The following is a 12,192-nucleotide window of genomic DNA, read 5'->3' on the forward strand; positions in this document are numbered from 1 at the left end:
TATATGCTACATCAACAATGAAAATGTTCTAGTTTCAGGAACAAAATCAGCCTTAATTTTGAGAGCGCTGAGGACTGGATGAAAGAAGAGTGCTCTGCAGTTTTTTCCAGGGGGTATTATTTCACTGAGACACCAGCCAAGTGAGATCATGTACTGTAAACATACACCATCACCAAGACAACATGGAAAATTCTCCTTATTTCCACTTTTTCCATCTTGATGAACGAGAGCAGACAAAGAGAGAGAATGTGTTAAGTTCAGACTGCAGCAGAAATAATGTAGAAAGGAAACACAGACTACATGACTGAATAGTGACATCAACACCATGGCCACCATAGGCTAATCGTCAGGTTGGCCAAACAGTCCCTCATGCTACAGTGGAAACTTCTTATTGCTTTCTCTGTCATTGCTAGCTGAATAGTTGTAGTCCAGATAATTCTTGTCTTAATTTCGAACAGTATATATACTGTTTTTCAGCATTTAAAACCATCACAAACCATCTGTGAAAAGTTTTTCTTGAAATGAGCGTTTGTACTACATTTCTTTAATACAGTGGTTCTCAACCTTTTTGACTTTAACCCTTTCTATTGTCCAGCACAATATTCAAAAATATTTCTGCTAATAATTAAGATAATGCTGCTTGTTTACAAGTATAATTTTATTTTTTATAAAAGAGCCACAATTAATTTTGTGATTCCAATTAATTCAATATACTGATTCAGTTTGTGATTTTTTTTTAAATATAATGAAATCATTTTAAATAATTACCATGGGAGGTTTGCTGAGGCCCTCAGCTCAGAAGTGCTGCTTTAATAAGCACTCCCATGTTGCAAAATGCCTCATCATTGTCTCAAGAACACTACAATGCATTAAATGTGGCTTCAGTGTCCATTTTTTCTGGGGCTGTTGTATATGTAAACACATTTTAAAAAGACACGCATAACAAATGCTTCAAAAGGTGGGGTCCACACTTTATTACATAAAAATGAGACAGACCTTAAAAGACAAAGAACAACAATAACTTTTCTGTCCCTGAAATTCAATGTTGTGAACCAATAAAAGCATCTTGTTAGAAATAACAATGCTGAACTAAAAACTAATTAAATATTAAAATGTCAGCATCAGTATGCATCACCGCAGACTTGCATAAGAACACAAAAGACATCAATAGTGTTGTAAGACAAGTTCCCATTTGTCTACATTCATCATATCCTTTATGGCCAAGTAAAATCCTTGAAGAACTTTCCATGCCATCTTAACCAACAGTTCCTGCCCTGTTTCTTTCCCCAAAGCGTCGAAAGAAAGATACAAGTCCTGAGCTCTCCGGTCTCTTATCTGGAGGAAGCTCCTGTCCAGTGCATCTCTGAAAGATCTGTCCCAGTTTGAAGTTAGGAGCCAAGTCTTTTTCGTCACTAAGTGATGCAGACCTCATAAATGTCCCCTGTGCTGGAATTTGCTTTGAGGGACAGTCTGGTAATGAGGATGAAGTCCCCACACCTGCATTATGGGAGAATGAGGGTTTGTCGCGTACAGGAGTTTCAGGTAACGCCCAAACCCCATCATCAAGGATGTCCACCCTGGAGAAGGAGTAGGAGTGTCTGCAGTGAGGCGTGTTACGGGGAGAGATACGAGGGCTGAGGACGGTCCACGGCGAGCCTAGACCTCCCAGTCCATTCTGCAAGGCCAGATCTACCTCTTTAATATCCCTCTTTCGAGCAGTGGAGGTGCACACGCCATGGCCTCGGGAACGATCAGATGTAGCTGTTCCATTCAGACCACCAACAACGTAATCCTGAAAGCAAAAGATCTTGCCAGAGAGCTCGGGCATTTTGTCTGCTTCTTCTATTTTCTCGTTGTCCTCCTCCTCTCTTGCTTCTCCTTTATCCATGTCTCCAATCACCTCAACTTCTTTATTCATCTCTCCATCTTCAAACTCTTGTTTAGTTGAGGTGTTGCTACACCCACCTTCTTTGAGGTCGTCGCTTTCAGGAATCAGTTCATCATCAATGCATTGTCCTCTTTTTGATGCGGCACGTGCCCGCTGAATGTCATTAACGGTGCTGGGTGGAACCTCCTCCTTCTGGCAGGTGTTCTCTGGTTCTTCCAACTTTGAGATCTTTTCCTCCAACTTTGAGAATTTTTCCTCGTTGGTTTCCACAGGGCTGTCCAGATTCCCCCTGCCCTCACGCTCCTCAACCTGAGGGCGGATGTTCTTGATGGGGCTGTCCGTGACAGGTGTGAGCCCACCAGGCCTCCTGCGAGAAGGACGTTGGCTGAGAAAGCTGGTCAGGACAGATTCCAGAGCGGAGGCTTCATCGGTCACATCCCGATTGGAGCATGTGGCGGTGGATCGGCACTTAACTATTCTGGTCAGCATTTCTCTTTCACTCTGCTGTCGCTTGCGAGTCTCGGCTGCCTCACGCTCACGGTTTTCCTGTAGGACATAAAAGTGGGTGTGGGTGTTTCTTTAACTTTTGCACAGATGGGCGACAGATTCAAAATTTTTTTTTTGGCTTTCAGGGACTCATTCCAATTCTGTTTGTCAAATGTCTGTAAAAATGTCAGTTTATGTTGCAGTTGTTGAATCTTAATACAAATATTTACACGTTACACATGTATTTTAATTTATTCTTGTCTTTATTTGTTCTCCAAGGCTTTGCCTGCAAATGTACTTTGCATATAACAACATTGATGTTGATTACAAAAAAGATAAATAATATTGTGATATCACTTCCATCACAATTGAACTTTTTTGTCCTGTCTTGTTTTCAAAAAAGTTTGTTAATACACCTTTTTACCAATAATTCAACAGTGTCAGAGAGAAAAGCATGACAGAGATTAAATGCAACATTACTGTGTGAATAAAACCATGAAAGAAATCAAGGTAAATGTGTGGTGAAATTGATTTCAATTCATCCTAGGCTAACAAATCCTATCTAAATTTTCATATCTAAAACCAAAATACATTTTGTAAGTAATAAGCAACAGAAATTTGATGCAAGTATTCGAACTGTAACACAACACACATGGGGCACCGCCCTGCTTATAAAGTTTAAAGTATCCTGCATTTTCCTTTATAAGACATGAAATTTTACCTGTGTAGCTCTCTCAAACCTCTCACAGAAGGAATGAAAGATAGAGCAACACTCCTCTAGCTTAAATGTGGCTGGGTCTTCACAGAAGTACTCTGCCACAGAGGTACTGATGCTGTCCAGTTCCTGAAGGGAGGCCTCCACGTCCGCAAGCCTAATATCTGCCATCTGTACAGGAGCAGACATATATTACTCCCAGAATACTGGTAATCCAAGGTATTTTGTCAAACCAGCCACCTGACAATACACTGGATTTTCAATGCATTTTCCTGCAAGTTGCATGAAAAACCCAAATTCTTCTTACACGAAGAAATGCTTCCATCTGATGTAGTAAATCAGGCTGTTTACTGGCGTCCATCTTCGCTTCCCTAATTTTCTCCAACTCCCTTTGAAAGTCCATCTCCACCTCCTGCTTTTGGATCCTAATTCGGATAAAGTAGAATTTTACTCCTAAATGCATCACCTAAACAATACAAAGCCTGTATTATATCTACCTTGCAGCAATCCCAATGTGTTGAAGCTGTTCAGCGAAATGCAGCAAAGCTTCATCAATTTGTTGGGCTTGCTATAATAAACAGAAAATAATAAATACACAGTCACAGTGTCAAAAAAGTATAGTAATATATTCATGAATCAACATTTAATAATAAAAACTCCTGAAAAGAATGATCACTTCATCTACCATGGACACATAGTGCATAAGGTTCATGCCAGGTTTATTTGCTTTAGTGTCCACCAGTTTGAGCAATGATGTCATCCTGAAGCCAATAGCACTACCTGCATAGCCACCCTGAACAAGATACAGCCAGAGTCATTTATTTGCTCCTGCTCAGTTCACATGATGGAATAGTGTATTAATAACAAACAAAACAGACCATGTGACACTCACAGCATTCATGTAGTTACCAGCCTTCAGCACCAGTCTGATGATTGAATGTAGGTCATCACATGCCAGCAACTCTGGTAGGCAGAGAAAAGTTTGGGGTCAGTAAGATAAAAAAAAACAAAAAACTTCTATTTAGTAAAAATAACAGTAAGGGCATTAATAAATGTTATTATTAAAAAATCCTGAAAAAAAACATATCAATGTGCCAGTATATATATATATATATATATATATATACACACAGAGAGAAAGAGAGAGAGAGAGTTAATAAGTTTGATAGCATGTACTGTATAATTTCCGAAACAAAAAGATGAAAAGTACCATTAGCAGCGGTAGTCATGACAGCAATGGAGTGTTTGATCTCCTCAATAAAGGGAAAAAACTCCTCTCTGAGGAGCAGGCTCTTTATCCTCACTTTATACCTAAAAACAAATAATAGTCACAGAATTATTAGCTGCTTTTTAGCTAAAGCCCATTTCAATCAGCTGTTTAACACATTTGAACATGGGGGGAAATTCTGTGGAGCACATTTATACAAAACAGCACAGAAACTGGCCCTTCAAACGCTTTGAACTGTGGCAAGAAAACGCACCCTGGCTCTTGAACTAGCATCACCATGAAACGGTCAGCCTCGTTTAGCGGAGATAGATCTCCATTGAATGACATCAGCTTCTTTTTCTGGAAATTGACAATTCAAGAACAGCATTAAAAACAAAGCTGATCACGTCGCTGATCAATAGCACAGCAGAATGAGGTCAAATAGAGAAAACCAGTTCACCTCCATGTCATCGGGCAACAGCTTGCTGAGCTCTCTTAGTTTCCCGGAAGCAAAGCACAGGTTACCGAGCCTGACAGCCTCCACAATGTCCTTTGGTAGCCTGCAAAGTGCATCAAACACAGATGAGAGAGATGAGATGTTTTTAAATGGCCTACTTGAGAGTTACTTTGTGTGCTCTCAGCAGCTTGTCACACATATTACTTATAATGGACTTAATTCAGTGCAATGTTCTTTGAGACACTCAAATCAATCTAGATTGAGATTGTTATCTACATGCTTTCATTTCATTTTCTACTGGAAATTGCTACCTCAAGCACTGAGAGAAAAAACTACTTTATGTTTTTAAAGAAAACACTGCAAAAAACACAGGAAATCATGGCTTACTATATACAGATTTATATATGAAAGTGCCGACTGAGAAGACGGACTCAAATGCTCTAGGAACTCAAAGATTCGTTGCCTTGCTATCGAGGCAATCACAGAACAAGCACAGGATCCGCTCAAGAAATGAAAAAGAAAAAAAAAAAAAAAAGTAAATTATGAAATTAGGATTTTTTTAGGAAAACAGTCAATTATTTAATTGTATGCTGTACATTACCTTTTAAATTGTTTTAGCAAAATCCCAATATTCATACTTTTCTTGGAGTTGAGAATTGATACCTAAAAAGACATATACATACAGTGTCAATTTCTCATAAACTAGGAAAGTCTTCTGAAAATATGTATTATATATTTAGTGACAGCAACTAAAAACAAAATCTAGGAAGCATGAAGTTAAGCACATCATTCACTGTATAAGAGAAGATGGAAGCAGAATCAAAAAGACTTGTGCCTACATGGTTATGAATAGTTCAACATTTCTGAGCTTAACTTCAAACAGTACAAACATTACATGTTCCTTAAATAGATAACAATAACAGTAGTGACAAGACCAGCACATAAATCATCTGGCTACACTTAGTTTTGTGCAATAACAGTAAAATCTAAAAGACAAGGTGTCTTCCTGGAATTGAATTACACAGAGAGCACTGGTAAATATTTATGATGATTGACAGTAAGATTATTAAAAATAATTTAAATATGACATTTACTTGTAGAAAAATCCAGTTATAGTGCATATATTGTTTTTCCTTTTTCATGTTTGGAGTCCTAGAGAACACTATGCTGCACATGTAAAATAATCACAGTAATTCTGAAAAAAATTTAACGCTTTTTAAGGGAAAATGTGAGTGTGTTCATTAATGTTTAATACCTGGGATTTCCCCACGTAATATAAATGTCTTAATTGAGGACATTTGAAGTGTGTCATTTTATTTTACCACTTCTCATAGCTGATACTTTAAGGTAAGGTTTTTTTTATTTATTAAAAAGCAATTAAAATTGCCTTTGGGACAAGAGGGTTAAACAAGAAGGAAAACAAATTAGCAAAGCTAGAGATGTTTCAAAGCTAGAGAAGTTGTACTTCCACCTCAATGGGTCTCAGAAGAGAGTATGTCCAATACTAAAGCTTTATCAGAGCATCAATACCGCAGTCACCTGTCCAGATCATTAGCCTGAATGTTTCATAGGTGAGAGACACAAATGAGTAATAGATTGGGTTGATGCAGGCCACTAGCGAGCACTAGATTTCATGTTTAATTCACCCACTTGCTCCTGTCTTGCACTCTGAATCTTGATACACAAGAGAGAACATCTGAGCTGCCTTTCAATCCTGCAGTACTGTCTCAAGTAAAGGGCCTCACTGGCAAGTACAGCTGTAGGTATACATGACTATTAGCTTTACAGCAAAGTTCAGCTTAAATCAACTTTTAAGCAGTGCCACTTACATTCTCAGATTCTGTAGTGATTTGCGAAAGGCCCCACACACTTTTTCTGACCGTCCCACCCCTACGGACCAAACTGTGGTGCTCATTGTGGCTGAAAAGCTCCTCCATTCGCTTAGTGTCCAGCTCAAAGTTCTCAAGGTTGCGTTGGGCTGTCCACACATTGTGCTTGCCCAACACGCTGTGCCTGGGGATGGCATCCCAGTTGAAGTTGCGCATTTTGGAACGTTGTTGGACAGTCCGGGTGAAGGGGTCCCCCATAGATGATGGAGGTGGGGGTGGTAGTGGTAGTGGAGGTGGCGGAGGGGGAGGAGGAGGCTGTGCAATATGTATGAGGGGTGAGGTCTCATTTTGAAAGCACCTAGAGGGGTCAGGACGAAAAGGAGGTAGAGGTGCTGTGGTTACAACTGGAGCTCCATCCATTGGAGGACACGGAGGGGACAAATCTGGAGGGATCTGATAGAAATATCAGAAAAAATATACATATAAAAATACAAAACAATGAGAGGCAAATGATGTGTCATACAGACCCAGAATTCTTACACAAACAAGAATATTTAAATGAACGTTGCACTTTTAGGCATCCACGATTTGTACCATCAATAACATTCGTTAAGTGTAGTTTTTTGTTCACCTCCCTCCCCCTCCCTATGGATTACTGTCGAGAATTAAAAATAGCCAACATATGAATTTCCAATGACAACACTTACACTGGAAGAGCAAGTTGCTTATTTAAAAAAAGGTAGCTGTGTGAGCAAACCACAAAGTCAGATTATACTTTACAAGTCCAATATGCACAGGAACTTCAACAGGCAGTTAAACAAACCATTTAATTTATATTATCAAGCATACAGGCAACTTTGCATATCACACGTACTTTGGTCTCTCTACTTTTGAACGCTGCTTAATTTATTTCAACATTTAAAGTAATGCTTTTGACTTGGCTATCATTATGTATAGCTTACAAATGTGGTCATTCTGTTAGTTTATATATAAATACTAATGTCATTAATATAAACATTAATATAATTACTATTTTATATATGAAATTATTCATTAAACCATTATTTTGCATAAAATTACATTACGAAATGACTTGTGCATTACTGCTTTACTTACAGCAATCCCAAATGTATGTTTACAAAAGAGGCCGAGCAAACAAATACAATAGAGATCACTACAGTATTCGAGTAGCCTACTGCCCTTTTAAACAAAATAGTTAACTCCGAAATTGTCCAAAATTATGGTGAAAATATATTGACAAGGCAGTTATCAAACTTTGAAATGTGCAACTCTCAAACAAGGGAATAATTAAAAGCCAGTCAAACATCACTGATTATCGGAAAACTATGAGAAACGCAACAGCAAGTGACAGAAAATGAATTTCTTTCTGGATGTACGTACCTGTAAGTAAATAATATCAGGTCAGTGCTGATGAACGCTTGATCAACTGACGTCCATTGCTGGAGGCAGTCAACAGACAATCCGCATGTCAAACGCCATCAACTTTTAGCATGAGCACTTTGATGGATGAGAGTGGCCACACCCCCTCATGCGCGCGCGCTCCGGAGCCGCATCCTCCTCTCACCTGAGCTATTTAGAATACATCTCTTCTTGTTCTTCAGAAAGAACATTCTACATAATTAAAGAAGAAATGAAACTACTGGGCTACACACATTTGGGTCATTATGTTAAATTAGTTTTTAGTAAAACAGCAGGCTAGGTTAAAACAGGTCACGCGACTTCAGTTTGAATTGCAACGGTCGTAACTGACAGAAGCCGCAGCTTTACTGTCAGTCAAAGGTAAGTCATGTCTTTTTGCCGTGTATAAAACGGTATGTATCTTTAACAATTTAGTTATATTGCCCTCTATCGGCTTCTATACGATACAAACAGGTGTAACATATACAAAGTCCGAATTTATTTAAATCCAGTCAAATTCTACGGGTGTCTTTATACTGTATAACCAGCAGGCCTAACGGTTATATAGTCTGAGAAAATGTTATTCCTGCTCAGAAACAGATTTAAATGTTTTTGGTAGAAATAGTTTTGCACTTGAGGGACAAGGTTGGTTATCTATTCAGTAACAATTATATTCAATAGAAATCGTGTGAAGGTTAACAGTGTGTTGTATTAGCTTTTATATATTATCCAGTGATTTAAAGATTTAATTAGATCACTGCAGCACTGGCCCTCAAAATTTAGAGACATCTTTAGTACCATATTCAACATTTCCCTCTAGTGGCCAGCATTAATTTTACATGGTCTGACTTCCTCCGTTCCTCTGTTGGAAGTATTTGCTCAATTTAAAGGAACACTCCACTATTTTTGAAAATAGGCTCATTTTCCAACTCCCCTAGAGTTAAACAGTTGAGTTTTACCGTTTTCCAATCCATTCAGTCGGTCTGGCGGTAGCACTTTTAGCTGTAGCTTAGCATAGATCATTGAATCTGATTAGAACACATTATTAAATCAAGATTTAAACATTTACTTGAGATTCACAATGATTTGAGGTATTTCTGAAAAATGTGTTCAAATCAAGTGAATTTATGCTTAAAACAGGAAAAATATCCGTCAGTGCAGTTAGAAAAAATTAACTTATTTTTCTTCTCAGATATTTTTTCTAGTTTGAAACCAGGGTTATTAATTAATTAACTAAAACTAAAAAATAAGACTATCTACAAAATAAATAATGATATTACGCAGCGCCTGAAAATAGGCTTATTGGAAGTTACCTAGCTGGGACTATTTTCAGGCGCTGCGTAATATGATTGCGCCTGCTGCACCCATGGTACTGCAGCAAAGTTCCTTGATTATTACGCCGGAATGAGAGTATAGTTCCTAGCCATATCGGCCTAGAAAATCGCAACTTTTCATTTTCCGTCGGTCTTAGTACACGATGTAACTACAGAAGAGTCAAGTTTTAAATAGGAAAAATATAGAAACTCTTTGGTCATTTTTGAGCGAGATGCTAATAGGGTTGGGTATCGTTTTTTTTTTTTTCTTCTCGATACCGGTGCCAAATCGATACTTTTAAATCGGTTCCGGTGCCTAAACGGTGCCTGAACCGATACTTATTAAAAAATAAATAAATTAAAAACCCCCCCAAAAATGGATTGGCCATTAGAATAGAAATAGAATAGAGAGTGCAAATGTTAGAGGGTCAAGTTTTTTAATAAAAAAAAACAAGCAGATAAAATTAGAAGTAGCATTAGAATAGAGAGTGCTAGAGTTAGAGGGTCAAATGAAGATGAAAGAGATGTGTTTTCAGCTGTTTCTTGAAAATATTAAGGACTCAGCTGCTTGGATTGAGCTGGGCAGGTCATTCCACCAGGAGGGAACAGTTAATGTAGAAGTCCATTCAAGTTTTATCATAGGTAGAATGCAAAATGTTTCAATACAAGCATTTCAGTCAAATATAATTTATGCAATATTTCAAACGTTTAACCCACTTGGGAAAATCAACCCATGGCAACAGTTTAAAAGTAGCCCAATTCTGTGGAAAAAATGCGGACTTGGCAACCCTGCATCCAACAAGAGCTACCGGAGTCAGCTTTGACTGATCACAGGTCGAGAATAAGGAGAGATGACTGACAAGACCATGCTGGAGTATTTGCTGCTCAACAGATTCTGAGCTCATTGACAAATATCTGATCTTGTAAGATGTGCTCCCTTTACACAGAGTGCGTGTGATCGCTAAATCGAAAGTGAAAGTAAACAGCGCAAACGCTCATTCAAAAATATTTAAATACACCGCATCCTGAGATCGGCTCGCTGATGCGCCAAAATTATACACATTATTAGAATGTTTAAAGGAGTGGACACGAAAATCGCGGGAGCGAAACAATTATACACCTGCTCTGATGGCAGTAGCTTCCGTTAACTAAGATAAACATGCTTAAATGAAAATGCCTAAAGCTAAACCTCCCTTGTATTCACATTTCTAAACCTGTTGTCCAACAAATTACATAGGTATCGGTGCCATATTGGTAACGGGTTTCGGTACCCAACCCTAGATGCTAACGGTCTAATCAGATTCAATGATCTATGCTAAGCTACCGCGGAATTGGGCTACTTTAACACTTGCCTCGTTTTGTAGTTTTGGGCGAGTTTTGAGTAGCGATTAGGCGGGTTTTGTTGTAAAAACCTGGCAACCCTGGTCACGCTTATTGACAGTGTAAGATGATTTACGATTAGCCGTGTCGGAAATCCAACCACGGGGTTATATATTTATGTTTCAGTATAATTATGCACGCTATACCAGGGGCGGTTCTAAACCCTTTTTAGGTGGGTTTCAGCCCCCCTATCTGTCACCTTAGCCCCCCAAAACTATCTTAACGATCAGGCCAGTGCTGCTTCCTGAAGAAAGTTTTTCATTCTCACGTGTTTTAAGTCTTGTCAGTTTAAACATTAAAGTAATGTTAAGCCATTTAAGCCCAAGACATCTCAATGCGGTACTCACGCACTGTGATAGAGCGTTTCTATGCGCACCGCTCACACAGTGAAATTAGACAAACTTGGGGGGGGCGCATGTCCTAAAAGGTTGAAAACCCCTGGATTAGAAAATGGTAAAACTCAACTGTTTAACTCTAGGGGAGTAGGAAAATGAGCCTATTTTCAAAAATAGTGGAGTGTTCCTTTAAAAGACAAGCAGGGTCAAGCAAAACAGCATATCAGCTAAGTACAAATGACACAAAGACCATTTTTGCAAACTTTTAAAATTTTATCTGGTGGGTTCTTGTACGTTTGTTGGTCAAAGGTTTGGTCAAAGCCAGGAGCAAAGTCTAACATCATGGGTTTCCAGTTTCAAAATCTGTCTTATCTTTACATATATACAATCATTCATACACTACAATACCACAAATCAGCCTAAAATACTGATTGTACATAAATATGTTAATATTTATAACCCTTTCATTCTGCTATGCTCTAAAACTAAGCCTACTAATGGAGTAAGCATTTCAATGCCAAACATTTCTGTTAACAGAAATCAAAATGATAATAGCAAGAATAATAATCCCAGAACATCAAAAACACACACACACACACACATACATATATATATATATATATATATATATATATACATCCATAAATAGTGTTCAGGAGGTCTAAACTTAAAATCCTATCCACCTTTTTCTTCAACGCGGAAGTAAGCCTATGGGTGAGACTTCCGGCTATTTAGCCGCTATAGGTAAATAACGAGGAGAATAACAACGTGCAGTAAACGGTAAAACTGTTTGCACTACAAACCAGTGTGTTCATAATTAAGATAATACATTAAAATAATATGATAAGACACACCAACTTTCAATATCAAGCAGCAAAACGAACTGTTTTGTTCAGCTAAAAATAGCTGGATGGAGTGGACGCAGATGAGACCGGAAGCCAGACCCATAGAATTTACAAATGGCCGCGCCCATTTTTACGACAAGAAAAAGGTGGATAAGTCCGATTGGATTCATCAGAAAGAAGGCAGTCATATACGCCTAGGATGGCTTGAGGGTGAGTAAATAATGGCCTAATTTTCATTTTTGGGTGAACTATCCCTTTAATATAAACTTAAGATCAACTAAGTGTACTCAACTGTGCTATTTTGGGACACCATGAATA

General features: G+C 38.3%; 1 protein-coding gene across 1 annotated transcript; it reads right to left on the minus strand.

Annotated features, from left to right (window-relative positions):
• Nucleotides 1-980: 980 nt before the first annotated feature.
• On the minus strand, nucleotides 981-8,124 carry LOC107718739 (FH2 domain-containing protein 1-like). The gene is made up of 12 exons (XM_016525956.1): nucleotides 7,984-8,124; nucleotides 6,583-7,035; nucleotides 5,355-5,416; nucleotides 4,757-4,856; nucleotides 4,571-4,656; nucleotides 4,300-4,400; nucleotides 3,982-4,052; nucleotides 3,775-3,882; nucleotides 3,587-3,657; nucleotides 3,397-3,514; nucleotides 3,096-3,260; nucleotides 981-2,434 (listed from the first exon to the last, which is right to left on the minus strand). The coding sequence occupies exons 2-12, from the start codon at nucleotides 7,000-7,002 to the stop codon at nucleotides 1,256-1,258; spliced, it is 2,481 nt and encodes an 826-aa protein (XP_016381442.1). The 5' UTR covers nucleotides 7,003-7,035; nucleotides 7,984-8,124; the 3' UTR covers nucleotides 981-1,255.
• Nucleotides 8,125-12,192: the final 4,068 nt, after the last annotated feature.

The sequence above is a fragment of the Sinocyclocheilus rhinocerous genome, unplaced genomic scaffold (assembly GCF_001515625.1).
Source record: "Sinocyclocheilus rhinocerous isolate Xijiao unplaced genomic scaffold, SAMN03320098_v1.1 scaffold1655, whole genome shotgun sequence".
Classification (NCBI taxonomy): domain Eukaryota; kingdom Metazoa; phylum Chordata; class Actinopteri; order Cypriniformes; family Cyprinidae; genus Sinocyclocheilus; species Sinocyclocheilus rhinocerous.